At 46.4% G+C, this 15,323-nt stretch overlaps 1 protein-coding gene across 9 annotated transcripts in view; it reads left to right on the top strand.

The window, feature by feature from the left end:
• Nucleotides 1–14,821, top strand: part of ZHX3 (zinc fingers and homeoboxes 3) — a 35,145-nt gene extending 20,324 nt beyond the window's left edge. For 5 of the 9 annotated variants that reach the window (XM_085313942.1, XM_085313943.1, XM_085313945.1 and 2 more), the window contains 2 exons: nucleotides 5,897–8,836; nucleotides 10,464–14,821. In XM_085313942.1, the coding sequence (XP_085170068.1) occupies nucleotides 6,055–8,836; nucleotides 10,464–10,474 (2,793 nt within the window). In that variant the 5' untranslated portion in view covers nucleotides 5,897–6,054 and the 3' untranslated portion in view covers nucleotides 10,475–14,821. Of the gene's footprint in view, nucleotides 1–5,896; nucleotides 8,837–10,463 lie in introns of those variants that run through there. The other 4 variants (XM_085313947.1, XM_085313946.1, XM_085313948.1 and 1 more) reach the window with 4 other exon arrangements.
• Nucleotides 14,822–15,323: the final 502 nt, after the last annotated feature.

Raw genomic sequence — 15,323 nt, 5'->3', positions numbered from 1 at the left:
GAAAATCGTCTGTGGACTCCTTAAAGAAAGAAGTGGGTCTTACAGGTCTTGCTGGAGATAGAGTGTAAAGGGAAGAGGAAAAAAAACCTCTCAAATGTCAACTTTCTTCCTCCTTTAATTTATTTTTCCATATTATGATATCAACTGGGGCTTGCAGAATTTCAGTTTAAAAACAAACTGCTATTATTTAAAGTGCCAATATTGTGCTTGGCTTTGTATGAGACAAAAACATCAACTTTGTCCCTGACCTGGGGAGCGTGTCTGCCTGCCTAGCAGGCACAGAAAAGTGTTGAAAAAACTGTTATTTTACCTCTATTTTGGTGTAGAGCTTTTTTTTTTTTTTTTTAATTTGCATTTACTCTTCAGCAGAGCTGCATCAAACACTAGAGTCCAAATTACAGTACCTAATCATCCTAAAATTTTTGCGTTGAGGCTTACAGCTCATATGAGTGTTGCTGGACGCGGGCTGGAGGCAGAGGAGCGTGCTGCTCTTACGGTCTCTGCGGCAGGGTGACGGGATGATAGCGGTTGCGTGTTGCTGTGCACTGGGTGTCCAGTGATGCTGCGTGGAGGGGTTTTTTGTTGTTGTTTCTAGGCGAGGTTTGCAAAAGGTCACAAAATTAATCTTCTAACAGGGGACCTTGGCACCACATAGAATGAATGTTTTGCATTAACRACCTAACTCATTAATTCACTGAAACATTTAAAACCAAACCAGTTATATCCAGCCAAGCTGGAAAAAGCTGAAAGTTCATACTCAGCAGTGCAGATTTCGAAACCTCCCTTTGTTAATCTCTGCAGAAGTAAATTTTCTGAAATTGTTAAGCTCACTTTGAGCAGTCTCTTAGCGTTGTTTTCCTCGGAAGGGACCGAACTGCTGTGCAGCAAGTTAGCAGCACGTACCTGAATTTACCAATGAGGGCGGTGAGGCTTGGGGAGCACGGGGGAAGGAAGGTCGGGTATGGAAAATGTTGCAGGAAGGGAATGTTTAAAGCAGTGCTTTAGTTTTAGGGCCATCTTTAATGAAAAGGCTACGCTGTTTTCATTTAGGATCAGGGATTTGATGTTTTCTATCTGCCTTCCCTGCTACCTTTTTCTGAACCACAGGAAGTAGTTTAAATCGTAATCTCAGTACATATTGTAGTGCTCGTTCTTCATGTTTTTAAGCTGGAGACGGGCCACTGGGTACGTGGCCTTTGTGGCCCTGTGTACTGGTGAGAGACCAGCAGAGCCTGGGCAGGGTGGGAACATGCTCGCCGCTCACCTTCGCCTCGTCTCCCGCCTGGGTCTGAGCACAGCCCTCACTGCTTTTGAGTTGCAGCCCTTGAGAAACTGGTAGATAACAACGAACCTGTCTGTCCCCGAAATGCTGACAYGGGGAGAACGGCATAAAACTGCTTCTCCCAGTGGAGCAGCTGTTTCCAATGGTGCTTTTTTAAAAAATTATTTTTTTAACTGTTTGTGTTTAGGAGCCGTATAGACAAGCAATCACTACCTTGTTTCAGGGATGGGGAGCCACAACCCAACCAAAACCATTCACGGGGGTTTCTGCCTGCTGTCCTCTCTTGCAGAAGCGTGGCTGATTCTGCTGTGTCTCAGGGCCAGAAGTGTGTGTGCGTCACACCGCAGCCACCGTGCCGCGGCGGTGCCCGCGTTGCACGTGGTGGCCGTTGCGTAGCACTTCCAAGACCTGACCAAGTACACTTGTCTCAGCCGTGTGACTGAGCTGGCGTCTGCCCCACCGCCAGCTCCCGAGGCGTTAGTTATGAGGTGAACATATTTCCCGCCAGGTGCTGGGGTGGGATCAGACAGCGTTACAGACCTGGSCCAAAATGCCCTTCTAGCTGCTCTTCCTTCTGTCATCAGCTTCACTGTGAGCATCCTTGGGACCAGAGCAGTTTGACTCTGCTTTAAGGCACTTTTCCTTTGAATTTCTGACGACAACGACGGGTTTAAGCACACGAGTCATTTCTGAGTGGTGGCTGCTGCGTGCAGTTTTACTTGACTGTTGAATTAGCAGCTGTAGATTGAACAGGAGCCATCAGTTTTAGCATAATCCTGTTGTCTTCCTGGCTGCCAGGTAGAAGTATGTCATCCAGCTACTGTTTCCTTGTTCTAGTCAATCGTAGAGTAAATCGAATTCTTCACACGTAGTTATACAAGTTGATTTTAAACATTTACGGTGGTGGTAGATTGAGCCCTGTTGTAGGGCTGATTTTTCACTGAATATTTTTCCTGCTATTAAATTAACTTATCCATTAAAACAGCCTCCCTTATTTTAATGACAGCAAAAGGGATGAATTATACGTTCTGTTACGTATTAGTGGTGCACTGAAGTATTAGTACATTCCAGAAGGTGAGCAGTGAATAAAACATGCTCTTAACATGGGGTTATGTAACGGTTCCATGGAAATGAAATGGACAAACAGTACACTTGATTAATTTTTTTTCCTAGTAAATTGATACAGTGATTCACTTCCAGCTAAATTGGCAATCTGTGTTCTCAGGTGGCATTAATATTGGATCCCCAGCAGGGGAGCTGTGTTGGCTGGTGCTGCTTTGATTGCATTTTTAACAAAACTTGTTGGAGAAAGCACTGAGCGAGATGCAAATGTGCTGGTAAATGAAATGCAGTGCTTTTAGATTCTCTGTAGGTGGGTCAAACCTTTCAGGTTTACCCAAAGTAATACTGACTACACGCTCTGAAGAGGCACTCTGTAAAAATGGCACAGTGGGGGTCTTTGTGTAKCTCGTTTGCTCTGTATCAAATTTACTCAGTTGACAGATAAAAGTCATGGTTTTTGTGTATCTGGTGACTCTATAAACACAACATAAGATCCATCTGGGACTTGAGCTATCTCCAGTAACAGAGATTCTGGAGCTGGATCTCTATTAATAGTTCTGCTGGAAAGGCAAAACTTGCAGAGGGCCCAGCGGTTTCTCCCTGACCTGTGTTAGAGCTGCAGAATGAAATCAAGCAAGCGTTAGTGAAGACTTAATGCAGTAAAGGAGGTGAATGTAATTCTGTAGATCTCTGTGCAGTAAYAGAACTCGCTTTTACTGTTGCTTCCATGACACTGAGCTTCTTTCAGCTTTTAAAGCTATATTTTATAGCCTTGAGGCTGTTCTTATTGTTTTTTCTTAATTGATTCGACTTGGAAAGGTCATCRTACCCTGCTAGATTGTGTAATATTTAACTTAGAATCAAAAATGAGCATCTTGGGATTGGTGTCAAATTGATGCTGTTCCCTCCTGAATAGCAAAGCCCATTCACAGTCATCCAAGTATTCTACTTGTTAATGCTAATGAATAACTTTCTGGCCCTCTGCAGAGGGAAAGACTAACCACAAGAAGGTGGGATAAGAGTGGCATAAAGCAGGTATTGAGAGCATAAAATTTGTACCACCCAAATCCAGATCACAGCATTAATACTGTCTTATTTATAGATTTGTTAAGTTATAATTTCTAGCTTTTTGTGAAGCATTAGCATAGCAAACAGTCTTTTTTGATGCCAAGTTCAGTGATGACTAACACTATTTACAGGACTATTTTGTAATCTCAGATCAGCCCACATTTACAGGAAGTTACGTTTTTCCATAAGTCTTTTAAATTGTGCCTGAAAGTTGCTGAGGCCAGAACTAGCCATCCAGGCTCTTTTATTTTAAAGCTAACAATTTTTCCCAGAACAAATTTTTTATTAATTTCTAATGAAGTTACAAGGGTCARATTTTACCTCCTCAGTTTGATTTTTGCATTAGGATCTTTCATTCTTGTATTCTAAAAGTTACTGACAAAAGAAGGCAGACTAGGTGTTGCATAAGCACTGCCGAGTGATTTGCCTGATCTGCATTTCTCTATGCATGAGATCAGCTCAGAAAATCTGATATAAGAAAGCTATTGGTGCACAACTGCTTTAACTGATAAGAGTTACCTCTGTGAGTCATCTAGTAGGGTGGCAAGTTGGTCTTTTTTTTTTTTAGTTTAGGTTTTTATTAGTATTTTTTTATAAAACTCCATCTCTGTTACTGTAAATCCCAGAAAAGTCTGGCACAGAATCTTTATAGTATGAATAAGTGTGTCCATATGCTTCCAAGTGACCTTGCAATCTGGAAAAATAAAATTTTATCCGTGTGTTTAGAAGAAAAAAGAAAGATTGCTGTGAAAGATTAAAGAAGGGGTTAAGGCAGAGATGTTGCTCTGTCAGATTTGCTGCCTTCCCTGTCACCAGGACTCATGTGGGCAAGTGACTCCTGGTGCCAGCTACAGCAGACAGTTTTACTGCCCTCGGGTCGTGATCTCAAGCATGGAGCATCCTCTGTGCAGATTGCAAAACTACTTCAGGCCAGAAACAAGGTTTTGGCKAAAGACCCGTCCAGCCCCAGCCTTCCACAGTCTGGAGCAGTTGGGCAATTACTTTAACTTGAGAATAGAACCTGAGACTTCTTAAAGGATTATTCCTTATTTTCTATTAGTGCAACRGATCTCTGGTCACCTCGAGCCCAGAAAAACGGCTGTATGTTGTAGAGAAATTACGCTTTCTTAGGAAACACCCACGCTTCACTAAGTTGTGTGAATGTTGACAGTCCTAAGCGTTCTGGGAGGGGAAGGCTGGAGGATCCGAGATAAGTGCGTGCTGCCTGCACTTGGGTTTTGGGGCCCTACCTCCTCCTGGGTGCATTACCAGCCAAAGACTCAACAGATGCTGTTAAAACAGTAACAAAGTGTGCATGTTGGTGGTAGGGGGGAATCTCAYGGATTATTTGCTGCCTTCCGGAGCAAGGATGGCCAAAATACCTGGCTCCAACTGCAACCTTGTTRCTTTCTCCAGAAATTTCTGCACGCAAAGGCCTTTGGCATGGGCATGGTGCTTTGAGCTGGCAAGAAACTTTCCAACAGGATGGTTGGAAAATGCCGATTTTGAAGAAATCGAAACGTTCTGTGGGAACGTGTTGATTTTTGTCAGGTTTTCTGATGSAAACCAGGCGGGTTTCCCAGGGTGACCTTGCCTGTATTGCCTGGCAGAGCGCTGCTGAGCGGGGAGCCTGGAGGCCCCCGCAGGAGCCCGGGTGCACAGGGAGCCTAGGCATCTCTCTCCTCTGCAGAAATACTGATAACTTGTCTTGTCAGGGAAGTGAGACAGCAAATTTCAACGTTTTTCCTCCTCAAATGAGAATTTGGTTTTCTGAGCAGACCAGTTTTGGTGCCTAGGATTAGTATGAGATCCTACTACTCCAAGGTTTTATGGTAAAGGTCCTAGTCATTACCTGCTACACCTGTGGTAGATGCAGTACGGTGGTGTAGTACGGATACCTAAAAGAGGTATTRCACAATTGCACTAAGTAGGTAAGAAAACTGCTCCCCTTTTGGCCACTCACTACATGGGGGCAAGTGAAACCCAGCAGCAGCAAAGAATTGTGGTGCATATAATGCTCCACAAATACCTGGCGTTCTCTTAAATGTACTGTATTTGGGGGGTAAAAAAAAAAATTTTCTTGGATCCACCTCACAACATCAAATGTCATTTGTGGGTAGAACTGGATGGTTAGAAATTTTGGGGCCAAAAGGATCAAGCTATGGAGAGGGAAAGAAAACTGGTGTCGGGGGGGCAGAGTAGGCTCTGGGAGGCACYTGGGAGGGAAGTTCTGTGGTCAGCTTCCCCTTGTGATATCTGCTCTGCTGCCAAATCACAGATTAGCTTTTGGTTTTGTGTGTTTGTTTTTTAAACAGATAATTCACCRATTGTACTTACAAAAATATGGTAAATCAAAGGTCAAGTTAAAATTTTCCAGTTTAACAGGCTGAAAATGATTTATTGAGTGAAACTGTTAAATACCAGGACAGTTGTGCTATGTCTAATGGCAAGGGAACTAACCCTCCTCTCTCTCCTTGTCCTCAGGTTCAGTGGCAAATATGAACATTTGTCAACTTTTGACAACAACTCCTTGGGACACCATGAATTTGCTGGAATCTAGACCACAGAGCATTTGCAATAGCACTTTTAAATTTTAATTTAATTTAAATCAAAAAAAAAAATCATCTGGATTAATTGTAGTCATGGCTAGCAAAAGAAAATCCACAACTCCCTGCATGATACCAGTAAAAACTCTGGTGCTTCAGGAGACTGAACTGGATACTGTAGAAGGTGATCATGAAGGAACTCAACAGGATGTTCCTCCTGAAGTGTCAGCAGCTARTGATGCTGGTGCAAGTAACAGCAATAACGGAGCATTATCTAATGGGCATCGTGGTATTGCTGATAGCGATACTTATGTGTGCAAGTACTGTGACTTTGGATCTCAAGATGTTCATCATTTCATTGGGCATCTGGATTCTGAGCACTTAGACTTTAGCAAAGATCCTGTGTTTGTGTGTGTTGCATGCAGCTTTTTGGCAAAAAGCAATGAAGGGCTCTCACACCACAATGCAGAGTTGCATGCTGGTGAAACAAGCTTTGTTTGGAGTGTGACTAAGAAAGATAATCATACAACAGTGGAACAAACTCTCTGTGATGCCATCAGCAGCCACGACCTTCCAGGRGAGGTCCCTGAAGAAGTGGTGGATGGTCAGTCTGAAATTATCATCACCAAAACCCCCATCATGAAGATAATGAAAGGTAAACCTGAGGCCAAAAAAATCCACACGCTGAAAGAGAACATATCAAATCAACTGAGCAGTGAATCTGAAGTGAAAGATGGAGAACATTCATTCACAAATGGGTCCGTGCCGGTCAGCCAGTCCACTGCAAGTTCAGCAAAATCATCTCACATAGTGAATGGTTCCATCATAGGAAACGTGCCTGTTTTGCAGGCTGGTGTTGCACAGCTTGTTTCACTGCCACAGCAACCACCACTGCATCAGCAGCTACCTACATCTAAATCCCTTCCCAAGGTGATGATTCCCTTGAGCAGCATTCCAACATACAATGCAGCTATGGACTCTAACAGCTTCCTGAAAAATTCTTTCCACAAGTTTCCTTACCCCACAAAAGCTGAACTCTGCTACTTGACTGTGGTGACAAAATACCCAGAAGAGCAGCTGAAGATCTGGTTTACTGCACAGAGGTTGAAACAAGGCATCAGCTGGTCACCAGAAGAGATAGAAGATGCCAGGAAAAAGATGTTTAACACAGTTATTCAGTCTGTGCCACAACCCACAATTACAGTTCTGAACACACCATTAGTSGCAAACCCTGGGAATGTCCCGCATCTTATTCAGGCGACTTTACCTGGGCATGTGGTCGGGCARCCAGAAGGGACGGGGGGCCTGCTCGTTACGCAGCCGATAATGACAAATGGGTTGAAAGGAACCAGTTCCTCCTTCACGTTAGCAGTGACCTCAGTTCCCAAAACCCAGCCTGCGACGCAGCACAGCACGGTGAGTTCCAGTAATGCATCAACAGTGAAAGTGGTCAATACTGCCCAGTCTCTGCTCACTGCGTGTCCAGCCATATCCTCACAAACTTTCCTAGATCCCAACATTTACAAAAACAAAAAGTCCCACGAGCAGCTGTCTGCCCTGAAAGGCAGCTTTTACAGAAATCAGTTCCCTGGCCAGGCTGAAGTCGAGCGGCTGACAAAAATCACAGGTCTTTCTGCAAAGGAGATTCGAAAATGGTTTAGCGACAGGAGATACCATTATAGGAATGTGAAAAGTGGTAGAGCCGTGTTTGCGGGAGATACTCTTGATTCTCTGCCAGAAATAACCTTTGATGAGTCTCCCAAAGGAACAGAGCTGACTTCTACAACAGCAGTAACGCCGGTCGCTCATCACCAAACAAGACGACAATCCTGGCATCAGACCCCCGACTTCACGCTGACAAAATACAAAGAGCGAGCGCCAGAGCAGCTGAAGGCACTAGAGAGCAGTTTTGCACAAAATCCTCTTCCGCCAGATGAAGAGGTGAATCGCTTGAGGAGTGAGACAAAAATGACGCGGAGAGAAATTGATAGCTGGTTCTCTGAAAGGAGGAAAAAAAAGGTGGCAGAAGAAAATAAAAAGTTAGAGGAAGCAGTTCAGCAGGAGGAGGAAGAGGCTGAAAATGGTTGTGGAGAAGAAGACTCTTCAGACGACCTGAGGACCTCAAGTGAAAATGGCTCAGTTGATGCGTCTGCCAACAACCCAAATTCAGCAGAGCGAAAAGTGAGTCCCATTAAAATCAATCTGAAAAATCTCCGAGTGACAGAGTCCAATGGCAAAGGCGAATTACCAGGGATTAGTGCAAATGRGAAAGGGGATGGCAGCTCCAGCCGGCCTCCCACTCCTCAAAAAACCAAAATGAACTTTAAAAAAACAGCCCAGCAGCGGCATTTACTTAAACAAATGTTTGTGCAGACACAACGGCCAACAAACCAGGAATATGATGCCATAGTTTCCCAGACGGGCCTGCCGCGGGCCGAGGTAATTCGCTGGTTCGGAGATAGTCGATACGGCTATAAGAACGGGCAGTTGAAATGGTATGAGAACTACAGGCGTGGTATTTTCCCTCCAGGCTTGGTAGAAATCAGCCCTGCCGGTAGAGAGGTCTTGGAGGACTATTACAAAAAGCACAAGGTGCTGCAGGAGGATGACCTGCAGAGCCTCTGCGAGCGGTCTCAGCTGAGTGCCCCGCAGGTGAGAGTCTGGTTTGCCGTGAAGGCAGAGGAGGAGACCAGGGCCTCGTCCGACACGGGCAGCGAAGACAGGTACCCGAGCGCTGGCGAGCAAGCGGGAAATCAAAAAGGGCCGTGCGACGCCTGCTCGGAGGTGTCCGAGAACAGCGAGCCGGGGGAGCCGGGCGGCCCAGGAGGCAGCGCCGAGGCCCCGGATGCCCCCAGCCAGCCGCCCGTGGTGCAGCTCGGTAAGGCCCGGACCTCCCCTGCTTCCGGCAGCTCCCGCTTGGTCTGTAGGGCTTGGGCCAGAGGCACGTTTAGACAGCCACGAGGCACTGAGTATTTTGCATTTGGGAAAATGAGACTCTAGGTAAGGGCCTACTATCAAGTCTTAGTGTTTGTGATTTAACTGGAGRAGCGGTGGGGAAATCCGTCCCGGGATGTGCATATGAGACGTGGCTATGGGGGGTCCCCTTGCACCCCTTCTTCGAAACCGGCACGCACAACTGCTCTACGAAGTGCCAGAGCACCAATGCGTGCGGCATACCTGTGGCTCTGAAGTCAAATCCTGGTGTCAAATTTAGCCTGAAAAAAACAGTGGGAGCATCTGCTCCCTTTACCTGGCCTGGGAAGTGGTTTCTCTGGGGCTGATTTGTAAAGGAGATGGGTATTTGAGAAGGAAGGGGCCTGGCTGTTGGTTCCCACTACTGCACTGGCTTGTTCAGAGCTCGGGCAGGACAGCTGAACCTGCTGTGGGTGGTAGCGCTTCCCCCCCGGCACAGAGGAGCCTGCTGCTGCCCTCCGCGAGCTGCCGTGGGCTCTCCAGGTGGGAGTGAGTGGAGCAAGGCTTGGACAGCAAAGATAGAGCCTGCAACGAGACAGAGGACGTGGAGGGCTGGAACGGCGTCCACAGCTGTGGCCCTCCTCCTCCTCCTCCTCCCGGACTTGCTTTTGAAGGGCTTGGTGCGCGGTGTGTCTGCGTGCGCGTTGGACAGGAGGGTGGTGTCCGAGCCCTCCGCAGGCTCTTCAGCAGTGCGGCTGGGGGCTGTTTCCCCTCTGGCGGGGCTCCCAGCAGGTGGGGAACGCTGTGCGCGGCGCTCGCTCGCCCCGTCCCGCTGCGCGCGGGGCCGCGCCGCTCACGCGGCCCTTCGCTGGCGAGGCCGCGGTGGGCTCCTCTCGCTGGGTGCTCTGACCCCGCTGAGTTGGTTTGGAGGCTCCCGTGCACGTCTGCCATGTCAGCAGGCTTTGCAGAAAAAATCGGCCAAAAACCATTGGTTTCCYCCTCCCTCTAAGTGGGAGGAGATGGCGCGTGGGCTTGCGTGGGGCCCTGCCTTCATTGCAGCTGGAAAACCTGGACGGGCACCATCCTGTGTGCGCTGCTGGGCACGGCTGAGCCTGGCGGGGCAGAGGCAGTTCGGGGACGSTGCTGGGCCAGGGCTTTTGTCCGTGCTGGGGACATGATGAAAGCGTCAGGCGGCTGCGCTCCCTCGAGGTTTTCGGGCTTCTGCTCCGTGCCAGCACCGGGCTTGGCCCTCGCCAGCACGCGGCGGGACGTGTGTGGGCACGGCTTTGCCCTGCAGCCTGCCGGCGTCCGGGCCAGGSCTGCTGCTGCTGTGATTGACGCTTCCCGCTGGAAGAGCCCGAGCTGCTCCTCCGGCCGCGGAGGAGGAGGAGGCGGCGGCTGTCCTGCCAGCTCGCCGGGCGCTGGGCACGGACCGCAGCAGAGGGGGAGCCTCCCCCGGCGGCAGCTGTGCTGGCGGGGGCAGCTCCTGACCTGGCCTGCCGCGTCCCCCCTTCCCCAGCCGCACCGCCGCTTCGCGCCCAGGTGCCTGCGGGGGCACGTGGAGTCCATCTGACGCATGTRTTCTTTTTCAGAAACAGACTGAACTCTCCTCACCTGCCCTGGAGGATCTGCACTTACCCGTGAGAAGACATTTTTGATTTTTTAAGAAACCCATGGGCCGGCCTGATGCACACCTAAGGAGCAGGACATGGTGTTAAAGCACTGCCGTGAGCGAGACCTTTGAATACAGCACATCAGAGTGAGAGTTCACACGAAAACTGGGCACTTACTTAGCGCAGAGCTCTCTGCGAGACGGCCTAGGAGGTGGCTGAGAGCTGGCAGAGGTGGGGGCTGTGAGCGCGGCTCACGCCCAGCAAAGASGATGTTCTTATTTGCTTCCCAGTGGACAGACTTTCAGATTTCATATTCATATACTGATGCCTACAGCTGCCTATACAAGCATAATGAATCTCAGACATTGTGTAAACAAGGTCATTACTTTAGACATGGACTATCATGGCTCAATACCTTTTTTTTTTTTTTCCATCTGTCCATAAGGTGTTTGTTCTCTAAAGGCTGGCATGGCTGCATAAATGCTCTCTAACTTTCGGGCCTTGAGCCCTGATAACGAAGAGGTTTGTGTGCATGTGTGTGTGCAGCTGTGTGCACATGCGTGTATGTGTGAGTGTGCGTGGGTTAGGAAAGGAGAGGTCTCTGAGAAGAAAACTGGCAGGCTTGCATTCAAGTCAAGTGGAAGTTCAGTGAGATTTTCCYCCCGAAGGTCGAGGTTAGATTTAGCATTGTATACCTTCGAATAGGTAGCGGATCTGAAACTCAGAAAACCCAGGAGACGGAGTCTGGTGTCATTTGTCCCTTGCTGGCTAGAGTACTTTTTCCGCCTCTGCTCTTGGAGACTCGCTGTAGCAGGCTGTTAAATCTCCAAGTCTCCCTTTAATCACTGAGGACTAGCACATAATAATTTTTCCATCCTGACCTGGAATCCTTTTCATTGTTTGGAGAGAACAGGCTGTTCTTCGGAGAACAAATGCAGAGAATACGCAGCGTTGCTGCTAATGGCTCGAGCCGTTGTTGTCTCCAAGGGATCTGTTCGGCAGGCAGCTCTTCTGTAATCAGGAAGTTTGCCTGTTACAGCCCTTCACGATAAATCCTGCCGCAGCGACACTGCTAACTTCCAGAATTTGCTCCAGCCTTTTTCTTCAGTCCATCTACAGGAGTTCTGGCTTCATATGAAGYAGCAAAATAATTTTCCCTGTTAATTTTCAGTACCTGGTTCTTGGTACCTGTACGTTTTAACATGCCCATGTATTCTTGTGCGGTTGCTGTTTGATACAATTACTGGAAGATTTTTTTATATTCCTTTCTAATAGAAAGCAAGGTCTAGAAGGAGCTCTCAACCTATAGAGTCTAGCCAAATGCAGTGAGACCATCCTGTCATAAACTAATCAAGCCCCAGATCAAAATTGCTTCCACGTCTTGCCTTCACTTTTGCTGTTGGAAGGCTATTCCAGAACTTCATTGCCTCTGAATGCTTAGAAACGTCATTTAAATTTCTAGTTTGATTTAATCATGGCTGGTTCATTCCTGGTATGTTTTGAGGCCAACATTGTCTTTTAACTTAAATAGTTTTTGGTGTTTATCCACTGATGTATTTATGCAGAGTAGTCATAGCTCCTCATTTTTGCCAAGCTAACTCAGCCAAGCTTTTTCAGTAGAAGGTTTTTATTTAGTGAGAGCTTTTTAATGTGGGAGACTTTATTGTTGGTGGTAAATGATATTTATTAGAAGGGTGGGTAGCAAGCCCCAAAGGATCAGATCCAGAGATTTACAAAAAATCTGTTTCAAAAACAAAAAGCTCTTCCAGATCCTCTTCCAAAGATGGTGTCTGATTTCTATCTTTAATTGCATTTGCTTTTCTGGTTCTTTCTTCATCCCCTCTTTAAGAGGCTGCCTTACTCAAATACTAGGAGATCCGTGCGTTGTCAGTGCATCGTAGGTGCCTGCGTCTGAGCTCGTGCGGCTCCCACTGCGGTCAGTGGAGATCTGACTGCACAGCACAAGGTGCAACTCCTGCAACCAGGCATAAGCATCTACTTTAAAAGAAGATGAACTGCACCCTAAAGAGAGATGGGGGCCAGATGCAGACACCTGAACTGTAACCACATCCCTCCCTTAGCAGACAGGTGAATCCTCCCCCAAATGCGATGAGCGTGAGCGGTGGCACCAGGCTGACACCAGGCTCCCTGAATTTCTTCTTCTTCAGAAGCACTACTGCCGGTCATGCCTTTTATTTGAGGCATAACCAGCAACCATCCCACCTCTGCTGCGTGTTGTCTCAGCAGCACATCGTGTCTGTGAGGCCGCACTGCTCTCGTCCGGAAGAGCAGAGCTGGGTAGAACGTGAAGGCCGCCACGGTGCCGTGGATTCAGCCCTTGCCGGTGTGATCCTGTATACCCTGCAGCTTCGCAGGTAACGGGGGAAGCTGGGTGTTCCTCGAGCTGAAAACACTAGTTCTAGGAGTCTTGTGGCCTGAGAGTATGGGTCTATGTGCAGTGTTACCTTCAGAGAACAAATACAGGTAGGTAATTTACTCTCTGTTGTCTATGTACATGCAGGTTTATTTAAATACACATATATACAGTTCAGATATGCCATTGATTCTTTATTGCATTAAGATGTACATTAAAAATGTACACTTTTACTAACTAATTGCTATATAAATATGTTGGAAATGTAGTTTTCCCTTTCAAGGTGATTTTCTGTGGGATTTTTGGTGTACACTTAAAGACTAAGGCTAATTGGAAGAGTGATCCCCACTCCATCTACAGAAATGCTTAAGGATTATGGTATGAACTGGTCTCTTCAAACCATTTTTCCGTGCACTAGCTGAAATTTTTTTGCATTTGGATTGTATTCAACCAGTTTTCCAGAAAAAAAGTGAAAAGAGAAATCTTGTGAGCTAGGGGGAGAATTTCCCGGTGTACACAGAAAAAACAGCCTTGAGGGTTGGAAGCTGCTGAGGTTTTTGAGCTTTGTCTCCATGCATTCATACAAGCACAGCAGGAGTTTTCTTTCTTTTGGGTTAGAGGAATTTTAAAAAGTGGTTCCATGCAGACTCCCCTCATACCCGGCGTCCGCGTGAACAGGCTGGCAAGCCCTGTTGCACTGGGGGGGAGGGGGGTAAGACTTAAAGACAAAAACACCAACATACAGCTTTTCAACCAGAAATCAAAAAGTAACTGAGTTCCCTTTCTAACTAGCACATTCTTTGTTATCTGCATTTTTAGTTGACTTGGTATTTCCTTAAAAATTAAAGYGAAAGATTTGAGGGTTTAGCTCTGTAGTCTTTTGTTTCCCTATCGCATCATTTTTGAAGCTGAAGAGAGAAGCAGGTGTCATCTCCAAATGCATCAGGTTTTGATGCAGGCTGACATWAGAAATATGTTTGCATCTGAACCTGAAAGAAGTAATTGAGAGGTGGCTTGACAGTCCCAGCAGCAGCTCTTCTGGTGTTAAGAGGAAGCGTCACCACRATTCTACATGTAGTGCGAATATTTATCATCATTAATCAACGATGCCTATGTTGACTTAAAGAGAGGTCATGCAACCAGCATCAGTAGGGAAGGGAAATTAATTTCTTCATCTCCATCAGCTATGTGTGAGCTTGGGTTTGATAGACACAGTAGTAACYATCATTTTAATCCATGTGAATCTTGTTAATTATTTCTCTGAGGCTGCTTAGATTAAGGTCACAATCCAGTTATTTAATAACCTGCAACCCTGACTTGTGCTGTACCTGTGTCACTTGTGTAAAGGGCTGCTGGTTCTCCTAATGCAAGGAACAGAGTTAGTTTATTTGTTAATAGCAGGGCCCAGACGAGATTTCTAGACACAGCTCTGTTTTGTATCGGTGGGTTATTTTTCTGTTCCTTAACTAGTATCCTGGAAATCCTGATTTTCTTACTTTATTTTTTTAGCAGAACACTAAACCATCATTTACAGGAATCTATTTCCATTTGCCTGAGAGCTACTGCACACTGTGCCCACAGCCAGAGGAATGGCCACGGGTGTTTGCTCCAGCTCGCGGTAGTTAAAGCGGCTGCCTGTCCCCCCGCTGCTGGGGGCTTGCGCTGGTCACTGTGAGAAGCCATTAGCAAAAGCAGCAGCTGATGGTGGCTGCGACTAGAAATCCTGTAGGCAAGCCTGCAGCTTAATGCAGAACCTTAGCCTGACAGTGACACTCGTGCGGAAGCTGGAGCTGCAAAATATCTGCTTGGTTTATTCTTGTCATCCCCCATCTGTTTAGGAGGATGTGAAGGGCGTTTTTTTTTTTTTTTTTTTTTTTTTTTTTTTTTTTTTTTTTTTTTTTTTCACCATTTAGTGTTTTTAATGAAAAAGCAACAATTTTTGTTACAGGTAGAAGTTTGTCCCCCCCCCAATTAATCAATCTCCTGTTAAGAGACATTACACAGGAAACCTGATGGGAAGGTGGTGTTTGGAAGCTGGGGTAAATGGTAATCAGATGGGAGGATGATTTTTCAGCACTTTAAAACAAATTTGAATGGTAAGATGATACTGCACCTACCCATGGTATTTCATAGTCAAGTTGGTTTTATTTAAAAATGCGTTAAACTGCTCTCACCTGCTTCCCAGATAATTTTGGCATCACCTTTTTAAATCACTCTGTGGACTGATGTGATTCAGGGGGAGGCTGGTGGGGACAGAGTAGGCAAAACTACAAATAGCAGAATAGACTTGTGATCTATATGTCTCTCGGTTTTTCCTTTTTTTTTTTTTTTTTTTTTTTTTTTTTTTTTTTTTTTTTNGTTTTACAGGTTTAGTTGTTTCTGCTGTATCTTTTACTGGCAATGGTCCCTGCCAGGAATACTGAATTGGAATCACAAAACTTTAAAGCAGAGCAAATGAAATCTGT

This window comes from Rhea americana, unplaced genomic scaffold (genome assembly GCF_003343005.1).
Source record: "Rhea americana isolate MKP2758 unplaced genomic scaffold, rheAme1 scaffold_4, whole genome shotgun sequence".
Taxonomy (NCBI): Eukaryota; Metazoa; Chordata; class Aves; order Rheiformes; family Rheidae; genus Rhea; species Rhea americana.
The sequence above is the reverse complement of the archived record's forward strand: the minus strand, read 5'-3'. Positions and strand labels throughout refer to the sequence as shown.